Below are 17943 nucleotides of genomic sequence, written 5' to 3' on the forward strand. Positions count from 1 at the left end.
CCCTAAATAAGCTAAGAACATGTTAACATTGGGTATTTCTAAACTCATGACAATATGTAGAAACTATTCATTGGCGGTTGAAGATGCATAACAGATTTTGTGGGTCAAAGACAGAAAAAGTTGTTTTTGTTTTTTTTCATGATATTTTATATTTTTTTTATAGTAAATGATATGATATGATGCAAATAATGGGATCTTTAGAAAGACCAATTAATGGAGGGAAAAAGGGTATATAATATATGTGGGTACAGTAAATGAGTAAGAGGAAAATTACAGCTAAACACAAACACTGCAGAAATGTAAAAACAGTTCTAGTCCCAAACGGTAAGAAAATTAAAAAATGGTCTGGTCACTAAGGGGTTAAGTATCTCAGAGAAGCAGGACAGGGACAGAGGTAAATGGTGCAGGATTCAAGATTTTGGGTTAAAACCTTTAACCCCTAAAGGTAAGTAGATACCAGGGACCTTCTGGCATCATCACAATTTATTTCCAGTGTATTTGTTATAGTGCCCAGAGTGTTCCTTTAATTTACATGAAATCATACATAAGTCATTCAACTAATAATTGACAAAACTATAATTTGAAGAAAGGAGATATTTCCCAATGAAGAGGAAATGTTTGTTTTATTACAGTAAGAATAATAAATATGTGGATTTTCTGACTTAAGTGGTTGTTTAATCAGATGTTGCAAATTTTTAAAAGATTAATTTTAACAGAGATTTTTGAGAAATGTTTGGATGTTTAAAACATAAGAAAATTTATTTAATAGTCAAGGACATAATAACATGCAAAGGAACAGCTTATTCATCCAGAATTTGATTGCCATTACGAAGTGAAGAATTAGCAGTCACATAACACTGTTTACACAAATGAAAAAAAAAGGAACAACGTCCCTATAAAAGGGGACCTGTAGTGTGTCCAGAGAGCTTCTTTAACAGGGGGTAACCCTTAAAATTAAAACAAAAACCACTAAAGTGACATGAAGTCCGAGGAACACAACCAAAGTCGTCTGGGTATGTAAATACACATATAATAGAATAAATTATTTTTTTATTGTAGAGCATAAAGGAGATTAAAGGGGAGGGGGGGGGGGGGGTGTAGTTGTTATGGATAAGGAAACATGTATAAAATACATTTATAGACAATTAGGAGATCCAGAAACTTATATAAAACTGACTAAAAACCCTCACAGTGATATTAAAAAGGAATTTGAAAAATATTTGGATCAAGGATTAATGGGAGGCATTTTAACACAGGCAGAATATTCATTTTTAAACATTAATTCACCAAAAATACCAGTGATGTATACTCTCCACATATTACACAAAAATTCAGAAGACCCCCAGGTAGACCTATTTTCTCCGGGGTGGGGTCATTACTATCAAATTTATCTAAATATGTTGATGTCCATCTTCAGCCTTTAGTCAAGATGAACCCCTCTTATTTAAAAGACTATGAGTTTTCTTAAAACACTCCAGGATTTTAGATGGGAGGATGATTTTATTCTTGTTACGTGTGACGTCACGAGTCTTTATACTTGTATTGATCATCGTTTGGGCTGTGAGGCTACACGCTTCTTTTTAGAAACCTTCAATTTATATCCTGGGAGTCAAATTGACTTCATTTTGGAGGGTATACTTTTTATTTTGCTAAATAATTTTTTTTGGTTTGAGGGGGATTATTATTTACAACGTAGGGGGACAGCTGTGGGGACCAGGTTCACACCCAGTTATGCAAATCTTTTCATGGCTTATTGGGAGAAGACTTTTGTCTATTCCCAGCATGACTGGTCCTATATAAAAGATATATTGATGAGATCTTTTTTTATTTAGAAGGGTGAGGAATGGGAGGTTTTAAATTTTCTTAACTTTTTAAATAGTAACCAGTGGAATATCCGTTTGACTCAGGAAATTAGCAAGGAAGTAATCAATTTTTTAGACTTAGAGATCTATATAGACGCCAACCAGGTTACAACTCTGACATTTTTCAAAAAAGTTGACGTCAATAGTTATATCAACAAAGAGAGCTGTCACTTTCGTCCACGGCTAGATAACATCCCCAAAGGGCAGTTCCTTAGGCTGAGGAGGAACTGCACGGACACCAACACATTCATAAGTCTGATGTCCTCAAGAAACAATTCTTGGAACGTGGATATCAAATAGATAGCCTAAATAAAGAAATTATTTGGACCGAGACTCCTTGCTTAGATACAGCGAGAAACCCAGGGTGGAGAATAGTGAAAAGATACCCCTTGTTTTTAATTATAGTAAGGATCATTCTCAACTTAGGGAGGTTCTAAATAGGAACTGGCATATCCTGCAACAGGATCAAGACATTCAACCATTTTTGGAAGACAAACCCAAGATAGTTTTCAGAGGGGCCAAGAATTTAAAACAGATACTCACTTCAAGCTATATAGAGGCCCCTAATATGAATAATTTGTTGGAATCATATAGGAAAACAAATAAAGTTTTTTTTTTTTTTATTGTGGTACATGCATGGGTTGTAGAAATTGGAAACAAGGGAGTACAAAGGTGGATCATTTTAAATCCTGTATGGGTGAGGATATATATAAAATAGAATCACTTATCACTTGCCACTCTAAGAATGTAGTGTATTTGCTCACGTGTCCTTGTGGACTACAATATGTGGGAAAGACCTCAAAGTGTCTAAAAACAAGGATACGTGAGCACATTTACAATATAAGGAGAGGCTTTTTAAAACAATGTTTCACTTCACTTTGCGCAAAAGCATGGAGGAGACCCCACTGGACTCCAGTTGTTTGGCATACAAATGCTGCATAGTCACTAGAGAGGTGTCAGCTTGGAGTCGACGACGAGCCGCTGTGAGATGAAGTGGATATTCAGTTTGGACACTCTCTCTACCAGTGGTCTCAATGTCGACTTTGAAATCTAGGCCTTGATTTAGCCTTTCTATCCTCCCCTGTTCCGAATCCCCTTCTCCCCCTCCCTCCTTTTTAAGGACCTTTTTTGAGTTTTTTTTTTTTTTTAACCAATATTGGTGTTTTATATGATTTTTTTCTGTTTAATTTTTTTCTCCAATTGAATAAAATAAAATATATGGGATTCCTTTATGAATAAAGATAATTATAATTAATCTCTCCTAATATTGTATATGTGTATATAATTCATGAAGACAGTGTAATATATGTTTAATGATGTTCGCTAACTCTCCTATTTTCCTCCCTCTAAGATATCACAGAGGAATGGAATTTGTTGCAATAATTTTATTATCGAGTGAATTATTTGTTTTGATTTATTGATTATATTTGAATTATTATGTTTTAAAGTTGTGGATATAATTTAAATATGTATGAATAAGGGCAAAGTTGCCCTAATGATTAATGGCCAAAGTACACCAAGTATGGAAAGCGTCAGACACTGTGTGCAAATCTGGCGAAAACAGGAAGAACTGTAGTGATGCACGGATGCACATCACGTGACCGGAGGTGTGCGAACCTGGAAGTGATTGGGAGTTACCGGGAATGGCGCGAAGCTTAACAATGGAGGAAGCATATAAAAGATATCGAAGGAGAAGGTCCACCATGCACTCTGAGGAAGACCCCAAGGTCGAAACACATTAGTGCCAGTGGACTTGTTGCTTTTATAATTTTTTTGTATGCAGTTGATTAAGGCTGTATGATCTTTGTTCTTGTTGTATCCAGTAAAGTTTATTTTTTTTTTAACTCTGGATCCTGCCATTCTTCTTTGGGTATCTTTGAGGAGGAAACACATGGAGACTCCACAGCCTGAATAAGCTGATTATTCACTGCCATCTAAGCCAGAGCCTGCTTGATGTGTCTCTGGAAAGTGTGAGTGACCCAAACCTCTGTAATAGATTCTGTATACACATATAACAGTATTATGCTATGATTGTTCTGTGTTATTTGTTTCAGATCAAAGGGTTCCTCATGTATAAGTCCATTATTTAACTTGTTTAACTATTGTGCACCCTCCATTATCTGTTTTTTTTCTTAGAAGATAAGTTTAGTTTAAGGAGAAACCTACAGTCAGAGATAGGAGAAAACACCTATCAAAGTTGTAGGTCAGAGAGGGTTACAGAGGTATATAGGGTTTAACCCTTAGGTACATAAATAGAGAAATTATGAGAGAAAAATGATGAGACTGATATCCTCCCTATAAGGGAAATGGAAATCAGGCTCATAAGAGATACCTTAACGTTAGTATCAATATAAGGTAAAAACAGCTTTATTGGGATGAAAAAACACAAACTACACACAGAAATATGATAAAGTGTGAAGTGTAGGGAAAAATGGTGGAGTGACTCCTATCTCTTGCTACCTAATTGTCAGGATCGGGACAGGGATCCAACACGCAGAGTACAGACAGTAGAAAGGTACGTATACCGGACCTTAGAATGGCCGGACTAACGTACGGAGATAGAGAGAATGGTCAAAGGCAAGCCGAGGTTGAGGGAACGAGAAGACAGGTAAGCGAGGAACAAGCCGAGTCAAAGGGTAACAGAGATAAGCAGAGTAATACAAACAAGCCGGGTCGGAACCAAAAGGATAACTGGAATACAAGAGCGCTGAGTGACTAGACAGGCTAGAACCACGACAGGGCAATGAGCAAATGGAAGAAGCACTGTTAAATACCCTGGCTCAGGAGAGTAGACACGCCTCCGACGAGTCCTGATTAGTTTCCAGACAATTGAGTGACAGGTCGGTCCGGGTTGGCGTCATGACGTCGACTGCTGGGCGTTGTGTTACAAAAGGAAGTGGATCCCTCGCGGCCGGCGTGTAAATGACCGGAAGGACCGCGAGGCACGGAGGAAACAGCCCTTCTGGACGGATAAACTTCTAAGTCTCTACCTCTCTCAGAGGTAGAGACTTCAGGTACCCTGACACTAATGTAGCTAATGAACTCCACACGTTACAAATGTAGCATAGACGTTTAGAAAAAATATAACACAGTAACAAGTTGGAATAAAATGGGCTGCCGGCAGTTCTGTATTTATTTTCACTTTACACCACAATGGAGTGACTTATGTTCCTCTCAGGCTATTTGTTTGATTGATACTAACTTTGAGGTATCTCTTATGAGCCTGATTTCCATTTCCCTTACAGGGGTGATATCCGTCTCATCATTTTTCGATTTAAGTTTAGTTTAAATGTATGTTCTACAATAAAATGTGTTTTTAATCCATAATATGTGTATTTGCATACCCAGAGGACTTTGGTTGTGTTCCTCGGACTTCATGTCCTTACATAACATTGCTTTCCTTTTTTTTTTTTTTTTTGAATAGTCAGCACATTTTATCCAAGGGAGGATGAAGTTGATAGACATCAGTCTTTTTCTAAACCTAAATTACTTTGTAATAGCACACTTTTTTTAACATTCCAGGATTATATTACCGTACCATTGAATGACTGAAACCGGAGAACCAAGTGATCACATTCATCTATGATTTTCTCTTCTATGCTGCTTTTTCCCATTCCAAAATCCCTTAAGGTTGTAAGAGTAAACCGACGCATAACTTTCCAGTTCTCTCCACGAGAAAATATCAAACCTGCATGGAAAGCTGTTATTATTTCCTAATACAAGATACATGTGAGAAAAACAAAAACAAAAAAAACGTTTTGCTGCACACATGAAAATCAAAGAGCTAAGAAAGGAATATTAAAAATTAAAAATAATGGAAATGGACTTGATATTATTGAATATGTGCCCTAAACATTGCTGTTAATGGCTGCCCTACTGGGTGCATTGGCTGTTTAAATTCACCCAGAATTATAGGTAACAGTGACATCTGTGAGAGCCACCTGTGGCTTACTTACAAGTGAGAGTGCCAGCAAAAACCATTCTGGGGACCCAAAAAGCACTTTGTCACTTTATTGTTTATTTAATTTTCTTGATAAGAGGGTTATGCTCAATGGATTGCTTGTGCCATCCTTTAAGAGGTTTAGAACATGGATTGTCAAACTAAGGCAAACATGTAATTCACGAGTCATGTTTCCAAATCTTCTATTTAGTAAAATAAAGGGTTTTGCTGTTTAGAACGCAGGAGGGAGTGGAACTGCAGGGACATTGTTAAAGTACCTACATTTTAAGTTAATCTGACTACCTACGGCACAAAGATCGCTGAAAATGCATTAATTTAAGTTAAACATTTATACAGAGGTCTTTCTTTCTTTTAATATGAAAGTTTGTGATTTAGTATACAATGTTTCCACTCTTTGTTCCCAACCATAGAATAATAAATTATACATTGTTTATCTTGCCTGCTCCATTATCAATCTTGTGAAATATAGGAAATTCTGGCCTTTCTCCAAACTCATCAGCATGGTTCACCAGAGCATCCTTAACGGTCTCGTATCCAGTCAAAACTACCATTTTATTCATTCCCATCTGTATGGAGAACACTGATCCGTATTGTTTAGACAGCTAAAAGAGAAGAAAACAAAATCATGTTATTCTGTGCAAAATGTTCATCTAGTTTAGAATAACATAATGTACACTCACACAAGTACTTCTGTGATGGAAGGAGATTGACTTGACTGATATGACAGAATGTGCAAGTTCATAAAGCACAAATATTTGGACTTCTCAACAGAGAAGCTAGACTTCCATATGATGTCAGGCAGAAAAGGACAGAGTCCATACAAAGGGAAGAAGAGAAAACAATTCAGAAGTGAACACATTTTCCAAAGACAACCTCCTAAAGTCATAACCCTAATACTCTGCTGTCACTTTCCCTGCAAGTTAATGGTACACCCATCAGCCCACCTTGAGGAATCCATGGGCCTGAAGCTAAACATTTTGATAAGGCTAGTGAGAGAAGTTGAAGTTCAATTTCCATTGTCACAGTAGCCATTCTGGACTATATGTGTCAGATAGAGCAAACCTGCCACTGCTCTACATAAAAAAAAGATTGAATGCCTAACGAGTAGATTGCAGCTGCAGTAGTAATAACAATGCTGCTGGCTTATTTAATACCTTGCCGATTTGCCAATATTTTCTATACTTATTTAGAATCAAAACATACTAACATTCAGATGCAAAGCTCTTAACAACTCTATCCCTATTAAATATCTATTTTTTTTTGTTTTTTTCTTATTTCATAGGTGCAACCCTTGTCATTTAATCAGGTGTAGCTGTCCTCTGTTGCACCTGTACTGCTAAGGATTCTTTTGTTTCAGGTATTGTACCAGAGGATTGGAGGAAGGCAGATGTTGTTCCTATATGTAAAAAGGGTTCAAAATCCTTGCTTGGAAATTATAGACCTGTGAGCTTAACTTCTGTAACTGGGGAAATATTTGAAGGGCTATTAATGGATAATATTCAGGAATTCATTGGGAAGAACTTTGTTATTAGCAATAATCAGCATGGTTTTATGAAACATAGGTCATGTCAAACTAACCTAATTGCATTTTACAAAGAAGTAAGTAGAAGTATAGATCAGGGTGTTGCAGTGGATGTAATCTACTTGGATTTTGCCAAGGCATTTGATACGGTTCCTCACAATAGGTTAGTCTTCAAACTAAAAGAAATTGGTCTAGATGAATATTCTTGTTCTTGGGTAGAACATTGGCTTAAGGATAGAGTACAACGAGTTGTAATTAATGGTACATTTTCAGGGTTCTGTTTTGGGACCACTTCTATTTAACATATTTATAAATGATCTTGAAATAGGCATTGAAAGCCATGTATCAGTGTTTGCAGATGACACAAAACTTTGTAAAGTAATAAAATGTGAGCAGGATGTTGCTTTGCTGCAGAGGGATTTGGATAGTTTGGGGGACTGGGCACTAAAATGGCAGATTAAATTGAACGTAGAGAAATGCAAAAGTTATGCACTTCGGGGTTAAGAATGCACAAGCAATTTACACCCTAAATGGTAGTGAACTAGCGATAACCACACACAAGAAGGATTTGGGAATTGTTATAGACAACAAATTAGGCAGCAATATGCAATGTCAATCTGCAGTTGCTAAGGCCAGTAAGGTTCTGTCATGTATAAATAGGGGTATAAATTCTCGGGTTGAAAATATAATTTTGCCTCTTTATAAATCGCTGGTATGACCACACCTTGAATATGCTGTGCAATTTTGGGCGCCTGTTCTAAAGAAAGATATCATGGCACTAGAAAAAGTGCAGAGACGAGCTACAAAATTGATAAAAGGAATGGAGCATTTTAGTTATGAAGAAAGGTTCAAAAAAATTAAATCTGTTTAGTTTTGAAAAATGGCGCCTGAGAGGGGATATGATAACATTATACAAATATATTCAGGGCCAGTACAAACCTTTATCTGGAAATCTATTCATAAACAGGGCTATACATAGGACACATGGTCACACATTTAGGCTGGAAGAAATGAGATTTCATCTAAGGCAAAGGACATTTTTTTTTTTACAGTAAGAGCAATAAGGATATGGAATTCTCTGCCATAAGGAGGTGGTTTTGTCAGAGTCATTACATATATTTAAACTGCAATTGGATAAATACTTGCAAAAACATAACATACAGGGATATTATTTCGAATTAGTGGGGTAATAGTTGCTTGATCCAAGAAGACATCTGACTGCTATTTTGGGGTCAAGAAGGAATTTTTTCCTAGTTTGTGGCAAAATTGGAAGCGCTTCAGACTAGGTTTTTTGCCTTCTTTTGGATCAACAGCAAAAACATATGTGAGGAAGGCTGAATTTGATGGACGCAAGTTTTTTTCAGCTATGTAACTATGTAACTATCTATGTAAGAAGGAAGGATTTCCAAGAAGCAATACAAAGTTTCCTCTTGACCCCAAATTGGCAGTCAGATGTCTAATTTGATCAAAAAGCTATTAACCCACTAATTAAAAAAAAATCCATGAGTATTATGTTTTTTGAAAGTATTTATACTATTGCTGTTTAAACATTTGTATAGGATCCCCCTCTTCAGACAAAAAATTCCACATCCTTATTGTTCTTACTGTTATGCCTCTACGTATCTCTTCTTCTTTCAAAGGACATGTAAGCAATTTAATATCTGAATTATAGAGGGTAGGTAGAGCCATGTGGTTAAAAAAGGCTCTAATACAGTGGTTCTCAAACCAGTCTTCAAGACCCATCAATAGTCCAGGTTTCATTAGTATCTCCATTGGAATAAAACAGGGGAATACATAAATCTTGGACTGTTGGTGGGCCATGAGGACTGGTTTGAGAACCACTGCTCTAATATCTTGATCAGATGGTTCCAGGATATAGGGTTTATCCTTACGATTGGAAAGTGTACCATAGTATTTCCCAAAATCATCTACAATTTTTGGGGGTCTAATATTTAAGTTTGTTCTGGGTTTTGGAGAAAGGCAATTCTGGGGTGACTGTTTTGATTTTCAGTTTAGCTGCAAGTATTGCACTTGCTCTGTTTCCTTTTGTGAAATAGGTTTAAGGCTCATGTTTAAGCTTTGTTCAGGTAGGCAGTTTTTTTTGTCTCGAGTTCTCCATTCTAATTAATTAGAAGGGACAGTAATTGAGAGTGAAGTTGCAGTGATGGGTTTTGATTGTTTATCTGTGTTAATTTAGTAATCTGTTGTAATAGAGAAATGTATTTTAGTTGGTGTTTCTTTTTTCCATAACGCATATTTTATGAAAAATTCTTCTAACAAAGGCCTTGTGAGCCAGCCAAATCAATCCAATGGATTATTCTAGTGTGGAATTTATAGATAAATAAGAGGAAATGTCCACCACTATTTTGGAATCTTTTAATAGGTGTTTGTTTATTATCCATGCACTAAAATCCTAAAACCTTTTTTTGCATGGGGTTCTGTTAATGACAGCAGAATAGGGTCGTGGTCTGACTACAATATCATACCAATTTTTACTAGTTGCATGCCCGGAAGAAAGTAGTTGTGAATAAGAACAGTCTAGTCGGGAATAGGTGTTATGTATGGTTGAGTTGTGTGTGTAGAAAGCAAGAGGCTGAGACGTCTATTCAATAGTGTCAGTATAATTTTGCTTTTTGCATTTGTCTATAGATACAATCAGCCATAGCAGGTAGGGGGGCATCTCCAGAGCTCCGTTGGCAGGCTTCTCTGAATATAGAGGGTGGGAGGACTTACCCAAACTCATGAAATGCACTCATACCTGTGTTGTTCTATTTACTCTATATTTATTATATGACTCCAAAATCAGGTATATAAAAATGTTGTATATATGCAAAGACTTGAGTTTTCAAAAAAGTTATACATGTATATGTTTATGCAAGGATAAACATTGAAGGCTTGTTTGTTTTAAAAAAACAAAAACCTTCAGCTTAAAAAAAATATGACAATTAAAGCACATGACAAAGGAGCAATGCAGTGATTGTGTTTTGTTCTGAGAAAAAATACCAGATTATGGAACAAAGCCAGAATACACCCTTGTTGAGACATAACATTAAGTGAAAAACACATTATCATGCATTAAGACAAAACCAGTTTAGAACAAGTCTGTATTCATATAGTGTTGATTGATTGCACTTCCTTATTAGGCTAATTATAAGTTACCCCCCTCCAACTGAGCTACCATTTTTAAAGGAAACCTTGAGAGAGCTCTTAGTACATTGTGCTATATTCCCCACTTTTAGATAGAGCAAGTTAATGAGATAACATAACCAAAAAATACAATATTGGCTTTACAGACTTCTAGTAATTGTGGATAGAACCTCTTTAAATATGTAAGATTTCATTGTTCACCATTAAAATAGGTTGCTACCATTGAGATAAATGTGGCAGTGAGTACCCTATCTCTTACAATCCCAATTATTTAGTTTGAGTTGTATTTTAGAAATCTCTATTCATTTTTCAAATTCTGTTTTTTATTATGTTAAATCATGTTTACAAACACAAATTCATACAATTAAATGAAGACTATAGGATCCCCGAGCACTTCATCTCATTGTAGTGGTCTGGGTGCAATGTCCCTGTCATTTTAACTTTGACAGCTGTTAACATTGCAAGGTTAAGCCTGCCTATAGTTTATGTCTACCAGACAGCCACTAGAGGAACTTCCTGAACTTTCATTGAATTTGAGTCCCTTAAACATGCGGATGCATTTAGACATAGCAGCTAAAGTTGTATAATGGAGGGCAGGATTCACTGGATTTTTTAATATTGAAAACACATTGAATTAAAAATAAAAATTAAGAAAAGTGACATACAGCAGCTCCTTCCAAGAGCAGCTGCTTGTCTTAGAGATGCCAACAAACCTAGATTACGTACTGTACCCAATGCAGTTAATGGAGTACACAGGATAGAATTCACTCCTGGTGCTAGTTTTAAGGACCTATAGTTTTAACAGCATTGGTAAATACCAGAGTGACATAATGCAAAGTGATATATTGGTACCCACTACCTGTTACTGTGAAACCAGCAACAGGAAGCAGTGTATGATTGCTTAGGCACAGCTCTTCGACTTACCACCACCTGCTCATTGGTTTCAGAAGTCTTGTGGTTTGCTCAGATGCAACTTTGCAAGCCTAAGCCATGCTGCCATGTGTTTTATTTTTAGAGAGAAGAGACTTTCTCCTGGCAATCCTTCATAGCAAACCATACTTGTTCAGTCTTTTTCTAATTGTACTATCATGAACTTTAACATTTACCATGTTATCTGAGTCCTGTAGAGTCTAAGTAGCTTTTCGTTTTTTTGCAACTTCGTTGAGCATTCCATGGTCTGACGTCTGACCTTGGGATGAATTTGCTGTGAGATCCAATTATGGGAAGATTGGCAACTGTCTTAAATGTTTTCCATTTTTGAATACTCGTTGTCAATGTAGAATTATAGACTTTAAAGGGAAACTATAGTCACCAGAACAACTATAGCTTTTTGAATTTGTTACCAGCTTTTTGCTGTAAACACTTTCTTTTCGGAGAAAATGCAGTGTTTACATTACAGCTTAGGGATAATTTCACTGGCCACTCCTCAGATGGCTGTTAGAGATCCTTCCTGGGTCGTGGCTGCCTAAAATGCATCCAAACATTCAGTATCTCCTCCCTCTGTATGCAGACACTGAACTTTCCTCATACACTGCGTGCAGAATTATTAGGCAAATGAGTATTTTGACCACATCATCCTCTTTATGCATGTTGTCTTACTCCAAGCTGTATAGGCTCGAAAGCCTACTACCAATTAAGCATATTAGGTGATGTGCATCTCTGTAATGAGAAGGGGTGTGGTCTAATTACATCAACACCCTATATCAGGTGTGCATAATTATTAGGCAACCTCCTTTCCTTTGGCAAAATGGGTCAAAAGAAGGACTTGACAGGCTCAGAAAAGTTAAAAATAGTGAGATATCTTGCAGAGGGATGCAGCACTCTTAAAATTGCAAAGCTTCTGAAGCGTGATCATCGAACAATCAAGCGTTTCATTCAAAATAGTCAACAGGGTCGCAAGAAGCGTGTGGAGAAACCAAGGCTCAAAATAACGGCCCATGAACTGAGAAAAGTCAAGCGTGCAGCTGCCAAGATGCCACTTGCCACCAGTCTGGCCATATTTCAGAGCTGCAACATCACTGGAGTGCCCGAAAGCACAAGGTGTGCAATACTCAGAGACATGGCCAAGGTAAGAAAGGCTGAAAGACGACCACCACTGAACAAGACACACAAGCTGAAACGTCAAGACTGGGCCAAGAAATATCTCAAGACTGATTTTTCTAAGGTTTTATGGACTGATGAAATGAGAGTGAGTCTTGATGGGCCAGATGGATGGATTGGTAAAGGGCAGAGAGCTCCAGTCCGACTCAGACGCCAGCAAGGTGGAGGTGGAGTACTGGTTTGGGCTGGTATCATCAAAGATGAGCTTGTGGGGCCTTTTCGGGTTGAGGATGGAGTCAAGCTCAACTCCCAGTTTCTGGAAGACACCTTCTTCAAGCAGTGGTACAGGAAGAAGTCTGCATCCTTCAAGAAAAACATGATTTTCATGCAGGACAATGCTCCATCACACGCGTCCAAGTACTCCACAGCGTGGCTGTCAAGAAAGGGTATAAAAGAAGAAAATCTAATGACATGGCCTCCTTGTTCACCTGATCTGAACCCCATTGAGAACCTGTGGTCCATCATCAAATGTGAGATTTACAAGGAGGGAAAACAGTACACCTCTCTGAACAGTGTCTGGGAGGCTGTGGTTGCTGCTGCACGCAATGTTGATGGTGAACAGATCAAAACACTGACAGAATCCATGGATGGCAGGCTTTTGAGTGTCCTTGCAAAGAAAGGTGGCTATATTGGTCACTGATTTGTTTTTGTTCTGTTTTTGAATGTCAGAAATGTATATTTGTGAATGTTGAGATGTTATATTGGTTTCACTGGTAAAAATAAATAATTGAAATGGGTATATATTTGTTTTTTGTTAAGTTGCCTAATAATTATGCACAGTAATAGTCACCTGCACACACAGATATCACCCTAAAATAGCTATAACTAAAAACAAACTAAAAACTACTTCCAAAAATATTCAGCTTTGATATTAATGAGTTTTTTGGGTTCATTGAGAACATGGTTGTTGTTCAATAATAAAATTAATCCTCAAAAATACAACTTGCCTAATAATTCTGCACTCCCTGTAGACATGCATTGATTCAATTGATTCAATGAGGAGATGCTGATTGGCCAGGACTGTGTTTGAATCATGCTGGCTCTGCCCCTGATCTGCCTCTTTGTCAGTCTCAGCCAATCCTATAGGGAAGCATTGTGATTGGATCAGGCTACCACTTCTGATGATGTCAGCAGACTGTTTGTTTTTCTGAGTCTAACAGCATGCAGAGTTACAGCTTAAGGCTTGAATACAGTAAGATTTTTACCATATTTATGGAGGCATGAGGGGCCCAGGGGATCTCGATGGTGGTTTTAACACTATAGGGTCAGGAATACATGTTTGTGTTCCTGACCCTATATTGATCCTTTAAACTGCTTCCAAATTGCCTTATATCCCTTCCAAGTTTGATGGGCAGCAACTATTGCTTCTCTAAGATGTCTTTCCTTCTTGGCATTGTGTCAACACACACTTGAATGCTCCAGACCAGCAAACTGCTAATATTTTGGCTTTTATAGAGGTGGTCACACTTACTGATGTTTAATTAATCAATGGCATTTGATTAGCAGCACATGTCTGCTACTTAACCTCTTAATTCCTATGGAAGCAGATTTTCACTTGTTGGCTTCTCCATTTTGGCTTTATTTTTGTTAAATAAATAATGACATAGTGTAATATGTTATGTGTTGTTGTTCATCTGAGGTTGTATTTACCTAATTTTAAGACCTGCTAAGGAACAGATGATTGTTATTATGTCCAGGTAGTTAAAATCATAGAAACACATTACCATAGACTTTCAAAAGCCTGCATCAAACAACAGACGCATTAACAGAGAGGTGCTTCCTACAAAGCACTGCATTTATGGAATGACCTCCTGCACACTTTCAAATCTTCCCCAGGCCTAAAGTCTTTTAAGAGATCCCTCTCTACATACCTCAAAACAGAATGCACCTGTCATGGTTGATTATATATTTCCTACCCGTTCTATGTTAAATTTTGTATATATTGTGTATTAATATTGTTTTTGTATTTTTTGTACACTATTGTATCAATGAAATGTTTTGTGGACCCAGGACATACTTGAAAACGAGAGCAATCTCAATGTATCCATCCTGGTAAAATATTTTATAAATAAAATATTTTATAAATAATGTTGAGCGGGGATTTATCGAAGGACAAGCTACTGAGTTTCTCTAAGCTTTTGCCCATTCTCATTCTTTGGTTTTTTTATGTTGCAATGTTGAAAATCTACCTTTGAATTTTCCAATGGAAAAGGACAGGGAGAACATCTGGACATCCAATGTTCTCTCAAGCAAAACAAGACCTGGTAGCCCCAGTTACAACATACATAGCACACCCTGTGCTCCCTATTAAGGGTTATTAAGTGAGTAGTGGTTTATAAAAATAGCCTTTTCTGTCTCATTAGAAATTTTACCTATTAGCTGAAAACAAGGTGAATTGTGAGCATAGGACTCATCTAAGAGGTTTTGCCTTGATGTTGCAGGTGAGCTTGCACTTTAATGGCCAATGGAGTCATACTAAAAAAACCTCAGGTTACTTAATGGAATTTAGGATAATGTGCAGCTAACTTTTTGGGAGGTTTTAATTCTACGTTCTGATAGTCTTGGTTAATTATATCTTAGGTAAACCACTGTAAACATTTGGCAAGCTTAGAATATTGTATGCCACTATTCATTAACTTATTTATCAGACCAGTACACATATAAAGTACACTGCAACATGAGGACACTTTGCCCCAGATTAAAATACACATTACTCAAATAAGCAAATAGTAAGTGTTCTTTCAACTTTTCTTTTTTAAATGCAGTAATAAACAGATATAAAGGAGCACTGTCATAATGTATAAACAGAAAACATATTCTGTGTAGAAAGGTGTTACCAACATGACACAGCAAGATAAAATGCACATTTTAAAACAGGAAAAACAAGAAAAATACATGAGTGTTAGAGTAAAACAGAATATTGGAGAGAAATGTCAGGCTAAGCCAGAGTTTCCGATATGATGTTCCACGGAACCCTAGGGTTCCACAAGAACAAAATTGGGGGTACGCAGTGATTTACCCATCGGGTGGCCCATGCACTTAGGGCCACCTGACGGGCATTGCTGCACAGGGACCCGGTCAGCACTATGGCGATGAATAGTGTGACTGGGTCCCCATGGTATGGAATGCTGGGAGAAAGTGACAGACAGTCACTTCCTCCCAGCTCTATATAGAAAATGCCGCGCTGGAGGAAGAGAAGCAGCAGCCAGGAGTGAGTAGCTCCCCCCACACACTCCAGCCTCAGTCAGCAAGTCACCCTCCTGCAGACAACAGGTAGGTGACTGCATATATATAAAATGACGTGTGTATATTTGATAGTGTGTGTGTATGTGTCACTGTGTGTATCTGTGTGTCAGTGTATGTGTCACTGTGTATCTGTGTGTTAGTGTCACTGTGTGCATATGTCAGTGTGTATCTGAGTGCATGTGACAGTGTGTGTCACTGTGTGTATCTGAGTATCACTGGGTGTATCTTTCAGTATGTGTGTGTGTGTGTGCCAGTATTTGTGTCTATGTGTCAGTGTGTATGTGTCACTGTGTGTATCCGAGTTTGTGTATCTGTGTGTCAGTGCCAGGTTGTGTATCTGTGTCTATGTGCCAGTGTGTCTATCTGTGGGCCAGTGTGTTTCTGAGTATCAATGTGTGTATCTTTCATTGTATCTGTGTACCTGTGTGTTAAGGTGTGTTTGTGTATCTGAGTGTGTATATGTGCCGGTGTATGTGTATGTGTCAGTGTGGATCTGTGTGTAAGTGTGTTTGTGTGTCTCTGTGTGTATCTGAGTGTGTCTGTGTGTCATTGTGTGAATCTGAGTGTGTGTATCCAAGTTTTACTGTGTATATCTGTGTGTCAGTGTGCGTAGCCATTCAGAAGAAAGGTAGTAGGGAGCAGTCGAGCAACTATAGGCCAGTAAGCCTTACTTCTGTAGTGGGGAAAGTGATGGAAATCATGTTAAAGGATAGGATTGTTGAACATCTAAAATTACATGGATTTCGAGATCAGAGACAACATGGGTTTACTTCAGGGAGATCATGCCAAACTAATCTTATTTATCTTTTTGATTGGGGAACTAAAATAATAGATAAGGGTGGTGCAGCAGACATTGCCTACCTATATTTCAGTAAAACTTTTGACCCTGTTCCACATAGGCAGTGTCTAAATGACAATACAAAAACGAATAAGGTGCGCTATACCTTTAAAAATATAAATAAGTATATAAGTAGTGCATAAATAACTTAAAGTGCAAGTGCAATGTGCAACACGTGAGGGTACCTTCAACAAGGAAAAAGCACACTTTCAAATGGCGACTGGAACATATAACTCAGTATGTCCCTCAGGGTGATATATAAAATAAACACAAAGAGAAATCTCATAGGATAACATGTAGCATAAATTTTAAAAAACTCGGATATAAAAGAGTAACACTCACAATGGTAGAGCAGTGAAAGTCTGCTCTAACTTAGTTGGCATGAGTCCTCTTTTCTCAGGACTTAGAGACCTTTAAGATCCAAGACAGCAGTTCCAACCTTTAAAAGTGGTTTATTGGTAGATGTACATATATATGATTATTCAGAGTGATATATCTCTTATGGCCCGTGCAGGAGATGTCCCCAGAATAAAGCGGTCACAGGAAAAACAGTTCAAACTTGCCGGTTTTCGTGCTCGATCGCCGCATGCAAATACTTCCGGGTTTCAGAGAAATCACGTGGTAACGTCGTGCGTGATGACGCGTTTCGCCAAATCGTCTTCCACAGATCCTCAGTGGCTAAATGACAGGCAACAGAGGGTTGTTGTCAACGGAGTATATTCTAAGCAAGGTATAGTTACCAGTGGGGTACCTAAGGGATCTGTACTTGGATCCATTTGCTTTAATATATTTATTAGTGATATTGCAGAAGGTCTTGATGGTAAGGTATGTCTTTTTGCTGATGATACTGAGATATGTAACAGGGTTGATGTTCCAGGAGGGATAAGCCAAATGGCAAATGATTTAGGTAAACTAGAAAAATGGTCAGAGCTGTGGCACCTCACATTTAATGTAGATAAGTGCAAGATAATGCATCTTGAACGTAAAAACCCAAGGGCAGAGTATAGGATATTTGATACCCTACTAACCTCAACATCTGAGGAAAGAGATTTAGGAGTAATTATTTCAGATGACTTAAAGGTAGGAAGACAATATAATAGAGCAGCTGGAAATGCTAGCAGAATGCTTGGTTCTATAGGGAGAGGTATTAGCAGTAGAAAGAGATAAGTGCACATGCCATTGTACAGAACACTGGTGAGACCTCACTTGGAGTATTGTACGCTGTACTGGAGAACGTATCTTCAGAAGAATATTGATACTCTAGAAA

At 37.6% G+C, this 17943-nt stretch overlaps 1 protein-coding gene across 1 annotated transcript in view; it reads right to left on the reverse strand.

Annotated features, from left to right (window-relative positions):
- LOC134586527 (cytochrome P450 2K1-like) overlaps nt 1–17943 on the reverse strand; it is an 81619-nt gene that overhangs the window by 58393 nt on the left and 5283 nt on the right. The window contains exons 2-3 of the mRNA XM_063442087.1: nt 6263–6425; nt 5401–5550 (exon numbers count right to left, since the gene is read on the reverse strand). Coding sequence (XP_063298157.1) covers nt 5401–5550; nt 6263–6425 — 313 coding nt within the window. The remainder of the gene's footprint in view (nt 1–5400; nt 5551–6262; nt 6426–17943) is intronic.

Source organism: Pelobates fuscus, chromosome 2 (assembly GCF_036172605.1).
Source record: "Pelobates fuscus isolate aPelFus1 chromosome 2, aPelFus1.pri, whole genome shotgun sequence".
In the NCBI taxonomy this organism is placed as follows: Eukaryota; Metazoa; Chordata; class Amphibia; order Anura; family Pelobatidae; genus Pelobates; species Pelobates fuscus.